Source organism: Anomaloglossus baeobatrachus, chromosome 6 (genome assembly GCF_048569485.1).
Source record: "Anomaloglossus baeobatrachus isolate aAnoBae1 chromosome 6, aAnoBae1.hap1, whole genome shotgun sequence".
Taxonomy (NCBI): Eukaryota; Metazoa; Chordata; class Amphibia; order Anura; family Aromobatidae; genus Anomaloglossus; species Anomaloglossus baeobatrachus.
Window position 1 is genome coordinate 119,139,488 of NC_134358.1, and position 13,912 is coordinate 119,153,399.

General features: G+C 47.5%; 1 protein-coding gene across 6 annotated transcripts in view; it reads right to left on the reverse strand.

Moving 5' to 3' along the window:
• NCOA2 (nuclear receptor coactivator 2) overlaps window positions 1–13,912 on the reverse strand; it is a 295,555-nt gene that overhangs the window by 49,415 nt on the left and 232,228 nt on the right. For all 6 annotated transcript variants that reach the window (XM_075353202.1, XM_075353203.1, XM_075353207.1 and 3 more), the window contains 4 exons: window positions 3,432–3,609; window positions 3,169–3,339; window positions 2,842–2,940; window positions 1,931–2,071 (listed from right to left, as the gene is read on the reverse strand). In XM_075353202.1, coding sequence (XP_075209317.1) covers window positions 1,931–2,071; window positions 2,842–2,940; window positions 3,169–3,339; window positions 3,432–3,609 — 589 coding nt within the window. The remainder of the gene's footprint in view (window positions 1–1,930; window positions 2,072–2,841; window positions 2,941–3,168; window positions 3,340–3,431; window positions 3,610–13,912) is intronic.

Here is a 13,912-nt window from a genome sequence, read left to right on the forward strand (position 1 = left end):
TGCTAATGTCTGGGTGTGTTATGCACTTGTATCCCTGCCCCCCCACCGCCTGTTCCTCCCTCTCTCTGGTTGTTTGCAAATTTCTCTCTTCGGAAACATGGCGCCGCAGTTGGCACCTGCGCATAGCGCTTATCTCCGGCGTCATCTTTCTGAAGCCCGCAGTACTTAGTATTTTGCAGGAGAGGGCGGCGCATGCGCCCTCGCTTCTTCAGATCCCGTTGTGACCGCGGGAGCGCGCGTGGTCACAACAGGACTGCAGAACAGCTGATGGGAGGACGCGATTACCTCCTCCTCCTCCTCCAAACATACCTGCGGAACAGTGAGAAGAATCCTGCTGTCGGCTTTTTCCTGTGGCGTCCCGGTGTCCTCGGTGGCTGCTGTGCTGGCACGGCATCGTAGCTGCAGGTAATCGCGTCCTCCCATCAGCTGTTCTGCAGTCCTGTTGTGACCACGCGCGCTCCCGCGGTCACAACGGATTCTGAAGAAGCGAGGGCGCATGTGCCACCCTCTCCTGCAAAATACTGAGTACTGCGGGCTTCAGAAATATGGCGCCGGAGATAAGCGCTATGCGCAGGTGCCAACTCCGGCGCCATGTTTCTGGGGGGGGATACAAGTGCATAACACGTCCGGACATTAGCAGCGAGGTGCATACGTCAATCAAAAAGTGCATGAATTTTCAAACTTTATAAAGTTGGATTTCACTGACTAAACACCCGAGCTGCACTGTAATGGTATGTACACACTGTGCCTCATAGTGCCAGTACTGCACTGGCTGCACCTTATACACGAAAATCCTGATGTTTGGTTCCCTTTAAGACCATTTAGTAACACCAAGGTAAAGCCAACATGCTCTGGAGGACTTCATTTGCACGATTAATTTTAAAATTCCTGTAAGTATAAAAATATTAAACAAGAGAGCGATGAAAAATACATATATAGCTATGATAGTGGTTAAACACTGAAAAACAGGAGTGCTTCCTCTGCTGAGGAGTCATCAGTGCTGGGAGGAAAGGCTGCGCTGGATGAATGGCTCACTTCAGCAGCCAAGCCAGCCCCCTTGAGATGCCGGGAACCCCGGGGCAGACGCTGCTATCCGATCAATGGGTCATGCTTGTAAATATAAGTATATCAGTAAGATTTCTAACATGTCAACACATTTTTTTTTCCATGTGCGCCTGTTGACCGTGAAAATAGGCGGCACGGTGGCTCAGTGGTTAGCACTGCAGTCTTGCAGCGCTGGTGTCCTGGGTGCAAATCCCACCAAGGACACTATCTGCAGGAGTTTGTATGTTCTCCCCGTGTTTGCGTGGGTTTCCTCCCACACTCCAAAGACATACAGATAGGGACTCTAGATTGTGAGCCCCAATGGGGACAGTATTGCCAATGTATGTAAAGCGCTGTGGAATTAATAGCGCTATATAAATGAATTAAATTATTTTATTATTATTATTATTATTATTATTATTATTATTATTAATAGGGAGGTGAATATTCTAAGCATTTAATACAGGGTAATTGTTACAAATGTATCACCATTTTCAGAAAAATACTGATATGCATAAGCTTTGATTGGTGAGAGTCTGTGTGCCAAGACCGCCATCAATCAAATTAGAGGATCTCAGCTGAGTGCCATGCCCCTTTGTCTGTTTTCGGCTCAGCCTGGCTGTCCTTAGACACATAAGCAGAGCAATGTATAGACTCGTACACATTTATGTGCCTGAACACTTCTAATCCATCTTTACGAGGAAGGATCTCTTTTGCCACATCATTTCGGCAAGTGGTCAGGGTCTCAGCATGCAGGACCCCACTCATGAAGATGCCAGACATGTCCATTTACCAGATCAAAATTTTTTAGCACACTGTAGGTACACAAAGTAAACATAAAAAAAATGTGCCATCATTTTCTAAGCTTTCATAATGACACAGTTACCTTCTTGGTGATGCCTTTTGCTGAGCGACAATTCGCCATCATGAGGATGATGAAATTTTTGAATAGACCGCCGCACTAAATCCTCCCAGCCTGGTCTCATCAGCGCCCTCATGGTGCTCGTGTCCAAGGAGGTTATTTTACCTGAAAGGACAACAAAAATATACTGCGTCTATCAACAAATTAAAACTTGCGGGAATAGACTTTTGAGAATGTTACCCACCAGTTTAAGTATTGATAAATGCATATAATTTGACTTCAAATGTGCTGTATGTGTAAATATTTCAAAATCTCACATTGTTGTTTCGGGACGGTAGTGGAAGGGTTAATGCCACACTTATGAATGAGAGGAAACTCCCAAGAAAATGATTGTGATTAACATAACGCGTTTCGGAGATCTGATCTCCATCAGGTCAAAATCAGAATGTGATTTTGACCTGATGAAGGCAATGAGATCTCCGAAACGCGTTGGTAAGGAGATCACCATCAATTTTTCTTGGGAGTTTCCGCTGATTCATGGCAGCGCGGCGTTAACCATTCCACTACCATCCTGAATTTTACTTTCACATGGGGCTGCAGCAGCTGTGTTCTACGCATTTAATGTCTATAGTATGGTGGGATACATCAGGAGTCAATGAGCGGAGTCATAGGACATCATGGGCTGCATATACAGGAGCCACACAACACACACCCAGAACAGGTTTGTGTGGACCAGCCTTAACACTGCTTTGTGCAAACCATGGACTTAACTGCTGTAAAATACCAAAAAAATGCTTGAACTTTTGCAGACTACCCAAACAGAATCACGTCTACTACTGATCATTTGTTGCAACTCTGCAAATAGTTTCCTAAAACGCTGCAATATGCTAACTCTAGTGATACTGACAGGTAATGACAGGATGGGGGATGATTACCTTGCAAGTCCTGACGAGTTGTGAATGTTTCGGAGGGAGGAGGAGGTCTTTCTTTCATCGGAACTCTTCTGGCCACACATATCAAGCAAGACTGTAAATCTTCAAAGGAGGGAAACAATTATTTCATACAAGAATGAGGAGTTCACACCAAACAATCAAATAAAATGGGATGATTGCTTTGTTTACAGGTGATCAATCGACTACAATGAAAAAGTGAATGACCCCAGTGAAGGTGAAGTCAATTGGACATGTTTAAGCACAGTATATGACGTTCCACCTTAAGAGTAGAAGCTGGAAGCCTCCTACATGGTTCCGCAATAATCCTACCTTCTCCTTCTTCCTTAATGGACTTTGGTTGGGATACTGCAAAGCACTGCATAGTTTCATATTTCTGGTGTGTTTCCCGGCTGTCATGCGTTTCCTCTTCACACTCTGCTGTTGGCTTCACCAGCATACGGCAATTAAAGGTATGGCTATTACGTCTAGGTCCCCCATTAACTGCGGAGAAAATATATGAAAAACACCTGAGTTACAAAGTTCAGTTTCCAGCAAGCAGTAAAGGAGAATTAGAACAAGATGGTGGATTTTACCTAAAGACTTTGGCAGCAGGTTTTTGATGAACTCTGTGTGATCTCCCACATGTAATATGTTATATACACTGGTATTCATTAGCTCTTCCTGGTTGTACCGGAGATACTGAGTCACATTCTCAGAGACAAACACTACATTCCCTTCACGGTTCACCACGAAAAAGAACCCATCCAAAGCCTAAAGAAAGAAAATAATGTTAAATTGTCTACATGTAGGGCCTGATCCCACAGGCAATTCTGCCGTCGTCAGTTTGTATAGATGAGGGGCGACACTTGCACCCCCTCTGGACAAAGCATAGCAAGGAAAAAAGTGACGGTGCAGCAGACATCCATGTTCTCCCAGTATATTCAGCGGCTCAGGTCTATAAACCTACAAAAGGCTGAGCGTTTGTACAGTGGAACCTTGGTTAACGAGAGCAATCCGTTCTGGGACTATGCTTGTTAACCAAGTTACTCGTTCAGCAAAGCAAGATTTCCCATAGGAAATCATTGCAATGCAGACAATTCGTTCCACAACTTGCTCAATGTCCCATCCTGGTCCCCTATTGTGTCATTACACACATGCACAAACACGTACAAACACGTACAAACACGTACAAACACGTACAAACACGTACAAACACACACACAAACCACACACAACACACACCACACACACACAACACACACACAACACACACAACACACAAACACAGACAACACACAACACAGACACAACACACACACACACCACACACACACAATACACAACACACACCACACACACACACACAACACACACACAACACACACACAACACACACAACACACACACACAACACACACACACACAACACACAACACACACCACACACAACACAACACACACACGCACGCACGCACATATTATGCTCACCTTACCTTCCGTTCCCTCGCCGGTCTCCTGGGACTTGCTGTTCTCCGGTACGGGCTGTGTTTCGGGTTACCATAATGACGAGGGAGATACTTCTGCTGCCAGAACGCTGACGTCAAAGGCAGGAGACGCTTGCCTCTGATTGGCCAGCGCGCTGCCTTTGAGTAGCATCTGACAGGGGAAGTTTCTGCTTCGTCGCAATGGTTGCCGATGCACAGCCTGGAGTGGAGTGGCGAACTACAGGACCCAGGAGACCAGCGATGGAACTGAAGGTACACATATTATGCTCACCTTACCTTCCTTTTCATCGCTGGCCTCCTGGGTCTTGTAGTTTGCCGCGAGGACGTCGCGATGAACCGGCGGTGAAACTAAAGGTAAGGTGAGCATAATACTGTATGTATGTATGTGTGTGCGTGTGTGTTTGTGCGTGCTTGTGTGTGTTTGTGTGGACTGCAAGTGTGGGTCAGAGCGCGGTGGATGTACGGAACCGGAAGCGTGTGCGGTGAGGATTTTGCTCGTACAGTAAAGCTTTCTCGTAAACAGAGTTACAAATTTACAGAAAGCTTTGCTTGTTAAGCGAAATTCTCGTTAAGTGGGTTCCACTGTACCTCAGTCACAACTGCTAATTTCTGCACCAATCCTGACGGCCCCAGGTTTGCATGGAGCGGTTGTCGAGCATGCACACTACCACTAGCATATAACATATAACCAATAACATGCTCGACCGCTGCTCCATTCAACCAGGGGACTCTGACTCCCCTTTCTTGTGATAGTTGGAAGCCTAGTGATTCTGTGGATTGGTGAAAAAGGTGCAATCTGCATATATCACTATAAAATGGCTCATAAGCTGTTATGCATGCTGTTGAGTTCAGGTCAGGATATCCATAGCCAATCCAAGATTTGTGGTCCGCATACTCAGACATGGACGTCTGAATTGAGCTCACCTGCCGGCTATGTGCTATCGCAATGATATAGTGTTAAAGATCAAGTGGACATTAGCTTTAAGGTAAGCAGCCGTCCACCTTATCTTCCAACTTTATAAAACGAGCAATTACCCATGAAAACAATTCCAATAATAAGACTGCAGGCCAAACATAATACATGAATTACTTGCCAGGATGCGCAAATGGGTTTAGTTTCATGATTCATCTGTTTACTGATCTACACCGAGGATGCATGAGACTGAGCAGCCCACACCTACACAGGAATGACTAACGCAGGGGCAAGAGCGAAGACGGAGGATAGTGACAAAGGTACAGCCACACAACAAAGTGCTGCAGGAATTGTGAGAAGCCGGCAGATCCGCGGAGAGCGAGCACTAAATGTCATTTTCGAGTGTCATACAGCTTGGTTTTGTGTGGATGTCCCTTAGTTATAGCCGCCTTTACAGCAGCAAGGTGCCAACTATTATGGCCACAAGTACAGCTCTACAGCATGTCATATTTCCTAGAAAAAACAGAATAGCAACTCTTCCTTTACAATGAGCAAGAAGAGAGAAGGAGGTGGCCATAATCTTATATATGTGTCCCTACTATGTATAAAGCAAGACCAAACAATCACTGATTTCGGGGAGACCAGCCAGAGAAAACACTGCCAGCAGCCAGCAAAGGCGCTCAACACAGTGAAATCCTAGGTGCATTGCCCGCTGAAAGCATGCAAATCAAATCTGTGGATGGATACCTGGCCTTGGTATTTCCCTTGTCATATCTTTAAACTCGTCAAGAGTTGGATATTGACTCAAAGGGCCACTTAATATGGTGGTTTTGGTGGTCTCCAAAAAAAGAGCCACTCCTTGGCTAGGTCCTTCCCGGAGGGATATCTGGCTATTTTCCGTGTTGAGACTCCTAACAGAGGCTCCACGGACCTTTTTGATTTGCTATGTATAAAGATAATGTGGTGTTGAGATGGACTTTCTTTTTTCTTGTCCCTGCTATATACTGTGTAATGGCTGTGTCTGACCGTACAGGAACATGGTCTGATCATATCACATCTCCTGCGCGGTGACGTTAGAGCACAAGATTATAGCTGATTCTTTGTGAGGTAAAGCATTTCCCTGTCTGTTTTGAAAAAATGTTTTACCTCAAAGCATTAATTATTTGTGATCCCGTGCTGTAATGTCTGTATACTTTTTTTTACTACTTCCCCTGCCCAGGAGCTGTGGTATGATCAGACCATGTCCCTGTACAGTCAGACACGGCCATTACACAGTACATAGCAGGGGCACATATATATGATAATACGAGCACAGGATTTTTTTTATTTATTTTTAAACAAATCCAATTGTGGAAATTATTATTATTATTATTATTATTATTATTATTATTATTATTACTACTACAAGATCTATTGATTAAAATCAATGTTTGTGGGAAAACCCCTTTAAGATTTAACTAAACCTAGGTTGTGAGCAGGAATCGCTTTCAGCTGATATTAGGGCCGCAACATACTATTACGGAGTAACGAAGCCGAAGCACGGAGGACGCGGAGCGTGCATCTCAGCACAGTCATGTGATGTTTACTCCTCTGAAGGAAACTGCAATTCCTGCTCGGTTGCCTAGAGACGGCCATATACTTATGACATGCAAACGCAGACATTTCAAGAAACAATAAGAAACAGATGCTTCCTTATTGAAAGTGCTCCTGCTCCTGTGTAGAAGCAGCACATACAGCGGCAGCATAATACCGCAGATACTGCACACATATATATAAAGGCTATCAGGTGTCTACAATACAGGAGAACATCTGTCTACACAACTAGCTGATTCATGGCACAAGAAAAAAAACAATCAGGCGAGGGAACGGGCATGATAAATTCTTGCAGGGATCTATCAGAGAGGTGTCTTGTTTATTACAAAGCTTCTCACTACAGAGAGTGGTAGACATAATGCAGAACGCAGAGGAACAAGTGCAGAAAGGAGAAACTGAAGGCAGCTGCTACTGCGAGGAGGAAGAGCCGGCTACTGGGAAACTGCGGCCACCAGGAAACGTGTCATACACCCAGCACCGAGCATCTGATACATCCCCACCTAGGACCGAGGCAGGATAGTGTACCGGCCATCAGAGGCAGGCAGTCCTGAAATTCACTGCCTATGTATATGTATATATATATATATTTATATTTATATATTTATATATATTTATATTATATACACACACATACACATATATATATATACACACACACACACACAGATATACACACACACACAGATATATATACACACAGATATATATATACACACATATACACACACATACATATAACCACACACATACATACACACACACACACACATATAACCACACACACACATACACGTATACACACATATACACACACATATACACACATATACACACACATACATATAACCACACACACACATACATATAAATAAACACACACACACACACACACACACATCTGATTTTCAATTCAAATTTACAGAATATCATATAACGAAACTCAGAAGAAGGGAATTTTGTTTACTTACCGTAAATTCCTTTTCTTCTAGCTCCAATTGGGAGACCCAGACACTTGGGTGTATAGCTTCTGCCTCCGGAGGCCACACAAAGTATTACACTAAAAAGTGTAACCCCTCCCCTCTGCCTATACACCCCCCGTGCATCACGGGCTCCTCAGTTTTGGTGCAAAAGCAAGAAGGAGGAAAAGTTATAAATTGGTTTAAAGTAAATTCAATCCGAAGGAATATCGGAAACTGAAAACCATTCAACATGAACAACATGTGTACACAAAGAACAACAGCCCGAAGGGAACAGGGGCGGGTGCTGGGTCTCCCAATTGGAGCTAGAAGAAAAGGAATTTACGGTAAGTAAACAAAATTCCCTTCTTCTTTGTCGCTCCATTGGGAGACCCAGACAATTGGGACGTCCAAAAGCAGTCCCTGGGTGGGTAAATAATACCTCATAATAGAGCCGTAAACGGCTCCGTCCTACAGGTGGGCAACCGCCGCCTGAAGGACTCGCCTACCTAGGCTGGCATCTGCCGAAGCATAGGTATGCACCTGATAGTGTTTCGTGAAAGTGTGCAGGCTCGACCAGGTAGCCGCCTGACACACCTGCTGAGCCGTAGCCTGGTGCCGCAAGGCCCAGGACGCCCCCACGGCCCTGGTAGAATGGGCCTTCAGCCCTGAGGGAACCGGAAGCCCCGAGGAACGATAAGCTTCGAGAATTGGTTCCTTGATCCACCGAGCCAGGGTTGATTTGGAAGCTTGTGACCCTTTACGCTGGCCAGCGACAAGGACAAAGAGTGCATCCGAGCGGCGCAGGGGCGCCGTACGAGAAATGTAGAATCTGAGTGCTCTCACCAGATCTAACAAGTGCAAATCCTTTTCACATTGGTGAACTGGATGAGGACAAAAAGAGGGTAAGGAGATATCCTGATTGAGATGAAAGGGGGATACCACCTTAGGGAGAAATTCCGGAACCGGACGCAGAACCACCTTGTCCTGGTGAAACACCAGGAAAGGGGCTTTGCACGACAACGCTGCTAGCTCAGACACTCTCCGAAGTGAAGTGACTGCTACTAGGAAGACCACTTTCTGCGAAAGGCGTGAGAGAGAAATATCCCTCATTGGCTCGAACGGTGGTTTCGGAAGAGCCATCAGCACCCTGTTCAGATCCCAGGGTTCTAACGGACGCTTGTAAGGAGGGACGATGTGACAAACCCCCTGCAGGAACGTGCGTACCTGTGGAAGTCTGGCTAGGCGCTTCTGAAAAAACACAGAGAGCGCAGAGACTTGTCCCTTAAGGGAGCCGAGCGACAAACCCTTTTCCAATCCGGATTGAAGGAAGGACAGAAAAGTGGGCAAGGTAAATGGCCAGGGAGAAAAACCCTGAGCAGAGCACCACGACAGGAATATCTTCCACGTCCTGTGGTAGATCTTGGCGGACGTTGGTTTCCTAGCCTGTCTCATAGTGGCAATGACCTCTTGGGATAGAAAAACCGCTCCCCACCCTGACAGGCTCGCGTCCGTCGTGACCACCGCCCAGGATGGGGGCAGGAAGGATTTCCCCTTCGACAGAGAAGTGGGGAGAAGCCACCACTGAAGGGAAGCCTTGGCTGCCCGCGAAAGGGAGACGTTCCTGTCGAGGGACGTCGACTTCCTGTCCCATTTGCGGAGAATGTCCCATTGAAGTGGGCACAGATGAAACTGCGCAAAAGGAACTGCCTCCATTGCTGCTACCATCTTCCCTAGGAAGTGCATGAGGCGCCTCAGGGGGTGTGACTGGCCTTGAAGGAGAGATTGCACCCCTGTCTGTAGTGAACGCTGTTTGTTCAGTGGAAGCTTCACTATCGCTGAGAGAGTATGAAACTCCATGCCAAGATATGTCAGTGATTGGGCCGGTGTTAGATTTGACTTTGGAAAATTGATGATCCACCCGAAACTCTGGAGAGTCTCCAGAGCAATGTTCAGGCTGTGTTGGCATGCCCCTTGAGAGGGTGCCTTGACAAGAAGATCGTCTAAGTAAGGGATCACCGAGTGTCCCTGAGAGTGTAGGATTGCCACCACTGTTGCCATAACCTTGGTGAAGACCCGTGGGGCTGTCGCCAGGCCAAAAGGCAGTGCTACGAACTGAAGGTGTTCGTCCCCTATGGCGAAACGCAGGAAGCGCTGATGCTCTGGTGCAATCGGTACGTGGAGATAAGCATCTTTGATGTCGATTGATGCCAGGAAATCTCCTTGGGACATTGAGGCGATGACGGAGCGGAGCGATTCCATCCGGAACCGCCTGGTTTTCACATGCTTGTTGAGCAGTTTTAGGTCCAGAACAGGACGGAAGGATCCGTCCTTTTTTGGCACCACGAACAAGTTGGAGTAAAAACCGTGACCCTGTTGCTGAAGAGGAACAGGGATCACCACTCCTTCCGCCTTCAGAGTGCACACCGCCTGCAGAAGAGCATCGGCTCTTTCGGGGGGCGGAGATGTTCTGAAGAAACGAGTCGGAGGACGAGAGCTGAACTCTATCCTGTAACCTTGAGATAGAATGTCTCTCACCCATCGGTCTTTTACCTGTGGCAGCCAGGCGTCGCAAAAGCGGGAGAGCCTGCCACCGACCGAGGATGCGGTTTGAGGAGGCCGAAAGTCATGAGGATGCAGCTTTGGGAGCGGTTCCTCCGGCGGTCTTTTTAGGACGTGACTTAGACCGCCATGAATCGGAGTTCCTCTGATCTTTCTGAGGCCTTTTGGACGAGGAGAATTGAGACCTGCCCGCGGTCCGAAAGGACCGAAACCTCGATTGTACCTTCCGTGGTTGAGGTCTGTTTGGTTTGGACTGGGGTAAGGATGAGTCCTTTCCCTTGGATTGTTTAATGATTTCATCCAATCGCTCACCAAACAAGCGGTCGCCAGACAATGGCAAACCGGTTAAGAACTTTTTGGAAGCAGAGTCTGCCTTCCATTCACGTAGCCACATGGCCCTGCGGACTACCACCGAATTGGCGGATGCTACCGCCGTACGGCTCGCAGAGTCCAGGATAGCATTAATGGCGTAGGACGCAAACGCCGACGCCTGAGAGGTTAAGGACACCACTTGCGGGGCAGATGTACGTGTGACTGTATTAATCTGCGCGTGACAAGCTGAGATAGCTTGGAGTGCCCATACGGCTGCGAATGCTGGAGCAAAAGACGCGCCGATAGCTTCATAGATGGATTTCAACCATAGTTCCATCTGTCTGTCAGTGGCATCTTTGAGCGAAGCCCCATCTTCCACTGCAACTATGGATCTAGCCACCAGTCTGGAGATTGGAGGATCCACCTTAGGACACTGAGTCCAGCCCTTGACAACATCAGGGGGGAAGGGATAACGTGTATCCTTAAGGCGCTTGGAGAAACGCTTGTCTGGACAGTCTCGGTTTTTCTGGACTGCCTCTCTGAAGTCAGAGTGATCCAGAAACGTACTCAATGTACGCTTGGGAAACCTGAAACGGAATTTCTCCTGAGAAGCTGACTCCTCAATTGTAGGACCTGGGGGAGAAATATCCAACACCTGATTGATGGTCGCTATAAGATCATTCACTACGGCGTCACCTTCAGGTGTATCAAGGTTGAGAGCGGCTTCAGGATCAGAATCCTGATCTGTTACCTCCGCTTCATCCTCCAGAGAGTCGTCCTGCTGAGACCCTGAACAGTGTGATGAGGTGGAGGGAATTTCCCAGCGAGCCCGCTTGGGCGGCCTGGGACTGCGGTCCATGTCAGAGATCTCACCCTGGGACCTATGGGTCACCCCAGGGGCACTTTGCTGTTCCAATTGAGGGGGACCAGGGGTCAACGATTGAACAGTGCCCGGGGCCTGGATCACCGGTCTGGACTGTAAGGCTTCTAGTATTTTAGCAGACCATTTATCCATACTCTCAGACAGTTTGTCAGCAAAAGCTGCAAACTCCGTCCCTGTCACCTGGACAGTGGTAGCAGGTGGTTCCACCTGGGCCACCAGTAGCAGAGGCTCCGGCTGAGTAAGTGCCACAGGGGCCGAGCATTGCACACAATGAGGGTCAGTGGAACCTGCCGGTAGTATAGCTGCACATGAGGTACAGGTTGCAAAGTACGCCTGTGCTTTGGCACCCTTGCTTTTTGCGGACGACATGCTGTTGTCTCCTCTGAGAACAATCCAGGAGGGTATATAGCCAAAAATCAACAGAGCGACCGTACAGTGCAAATGTATAGCCTATAAGCCTATATATATATATATATATACACACTTCGGCACTCAGTGGGGCCAGCACCACAGGTGCTGCTTACCGACCGCTCAGAGCGGTTGTGTGATCACCAGATTCCCTGCCTGGGTCTCCCTGTGTTGTCTCTCCTCTCCAGCGTCTGAATCACTGACAGGAATGGCTGCCGGCGTTCTGTGGGGAGGAGGGGACCGTGGGCGTGCCCAAGAAAGTGCGGGAATCTAGTGACCCAGTGTACTGAGTGAGGGGGGAGGAGGATACTAATGTATGCTCCAGCCCTCAGCGCTGACGATCTGTGCAGCGTCCCGCCCTTCCCCTGACTGGCAGGCCTGTGGGCGGGAATATGCGATACTAGGCCGCAAAAGCCGGGGACTAAAGTTATAAGCGCGGCCGGCAATAAGCGCGGCCGCGCGGTAGTCCCCGGCGCACTAACACACCCAGCAGTGCTGCAATGTGTATGGCACAAGCGCTCCATGCGCGGTCCCCACGGGGACACAGAGTACCTCACAGTAGCAGGGCCTTGTCCCTGACGATATCCAGCTCCTATCCAGCAGATTCCCAGGGGCTGCGGAGGGAGCACGGTCCCAGTGCCTGGAGACCGATTAGGATCCCACTTCACCCAGAGCCCCTTAAGGGATGGGGAAGGAAAACAGCATGTGGCTCCTGCCTGTGTACCCGCAATGGGTACCTCAACCTTAACAACACCGCCGACAAAGTGGGGTGAGAAGGGAGCATGCTGGGGGCCCTGTTATGGGCCCTCTTTTCTTCCATCCGACCTAGTCAGCAGCTGCTGCTGACTAAGCTGTGAAGCTATGCGTGGATGTCAGCCTCCTTCGCACAAAGCATAAAAACTGAGGAGCCAGTGATGCACGGGGGGTGTATAGGCAGAAGGGGAGGGGCTTTACACTTTTAGTGTAATACTTTGTGTGGCCTCCGGAGGCATAAGCTATACACCCAAGTGTCTGGGTCTCCCAATGGAGCGACAAAGAAATTGCTTTTTAATTTGGGGTTCAATAGAAAAGTAAAATGAAAACTAATGAAAATGGTGTGGACAAAAATGATGGTACCCCCTAGAAAAAATTAAAAATGATTTGATGAAAGGAAAATATGTCAAACTAGGGTGTGTACTATGAACAGCATCCCAGATACATGCAAATTTATAATTAGTCCGTCTGTCTGTCTATTTGAGAGGTGAAAAGTAGTCAGTCATTCTGCTGTTTGGAATCATAGTGTGTACACTAAACATGAAGCAAAAAAAAAAAAACACTAAGGCTATGTGCGCACAGTGCGTTTTTCACTGCGTTTTTCGGGTGCGTTTTTGGCCTCAAAACTGCAGGACTTTGCTTCCCCAGCAAAGTCTATGAGTTTTCATTTTTGCTGTCCGCACACAACTTTTTTTTTAAGCTGCATTTCTGAGCTTGAAAAAAAAAAAATGGACATGTCAATTCTTTCCTGCGTTTTCCACCCATGCAATGCATTGGAAAAACGCAGCAAAACGCAGAGATCAAAAACGCAGCAAAACGCAGCCAAAAACGCACCAAATCGCGGTAAAACACATGCGTTTTTTGACGCGGGTGCGTTTTTGTGCATTTTTAGCAGCCAAAAACGTTGCGTCAAAAAAACGCAGTGTGTGAACTTAGCCTAAGGAGGGAGTTGACTCAAGAAATAAGAAAATATAAACAAACATGGTAAAGAAAGGCTAAAATAGCATCTCCAAACAGCTTGGTGTTCCTGTTACTACAGTTGCACATATGCAGACGTTTAAAGGGAACCCGTCACCAGTTTTATGGCGTATAAGCTGCGCAGGACCTCAGTGCCGGCGAGTGTGTATGACGTGGACAGTTCATGCACACAGGCTTCAGAAGACGAAGGAGCAAGATGGTCGAGAGAGGA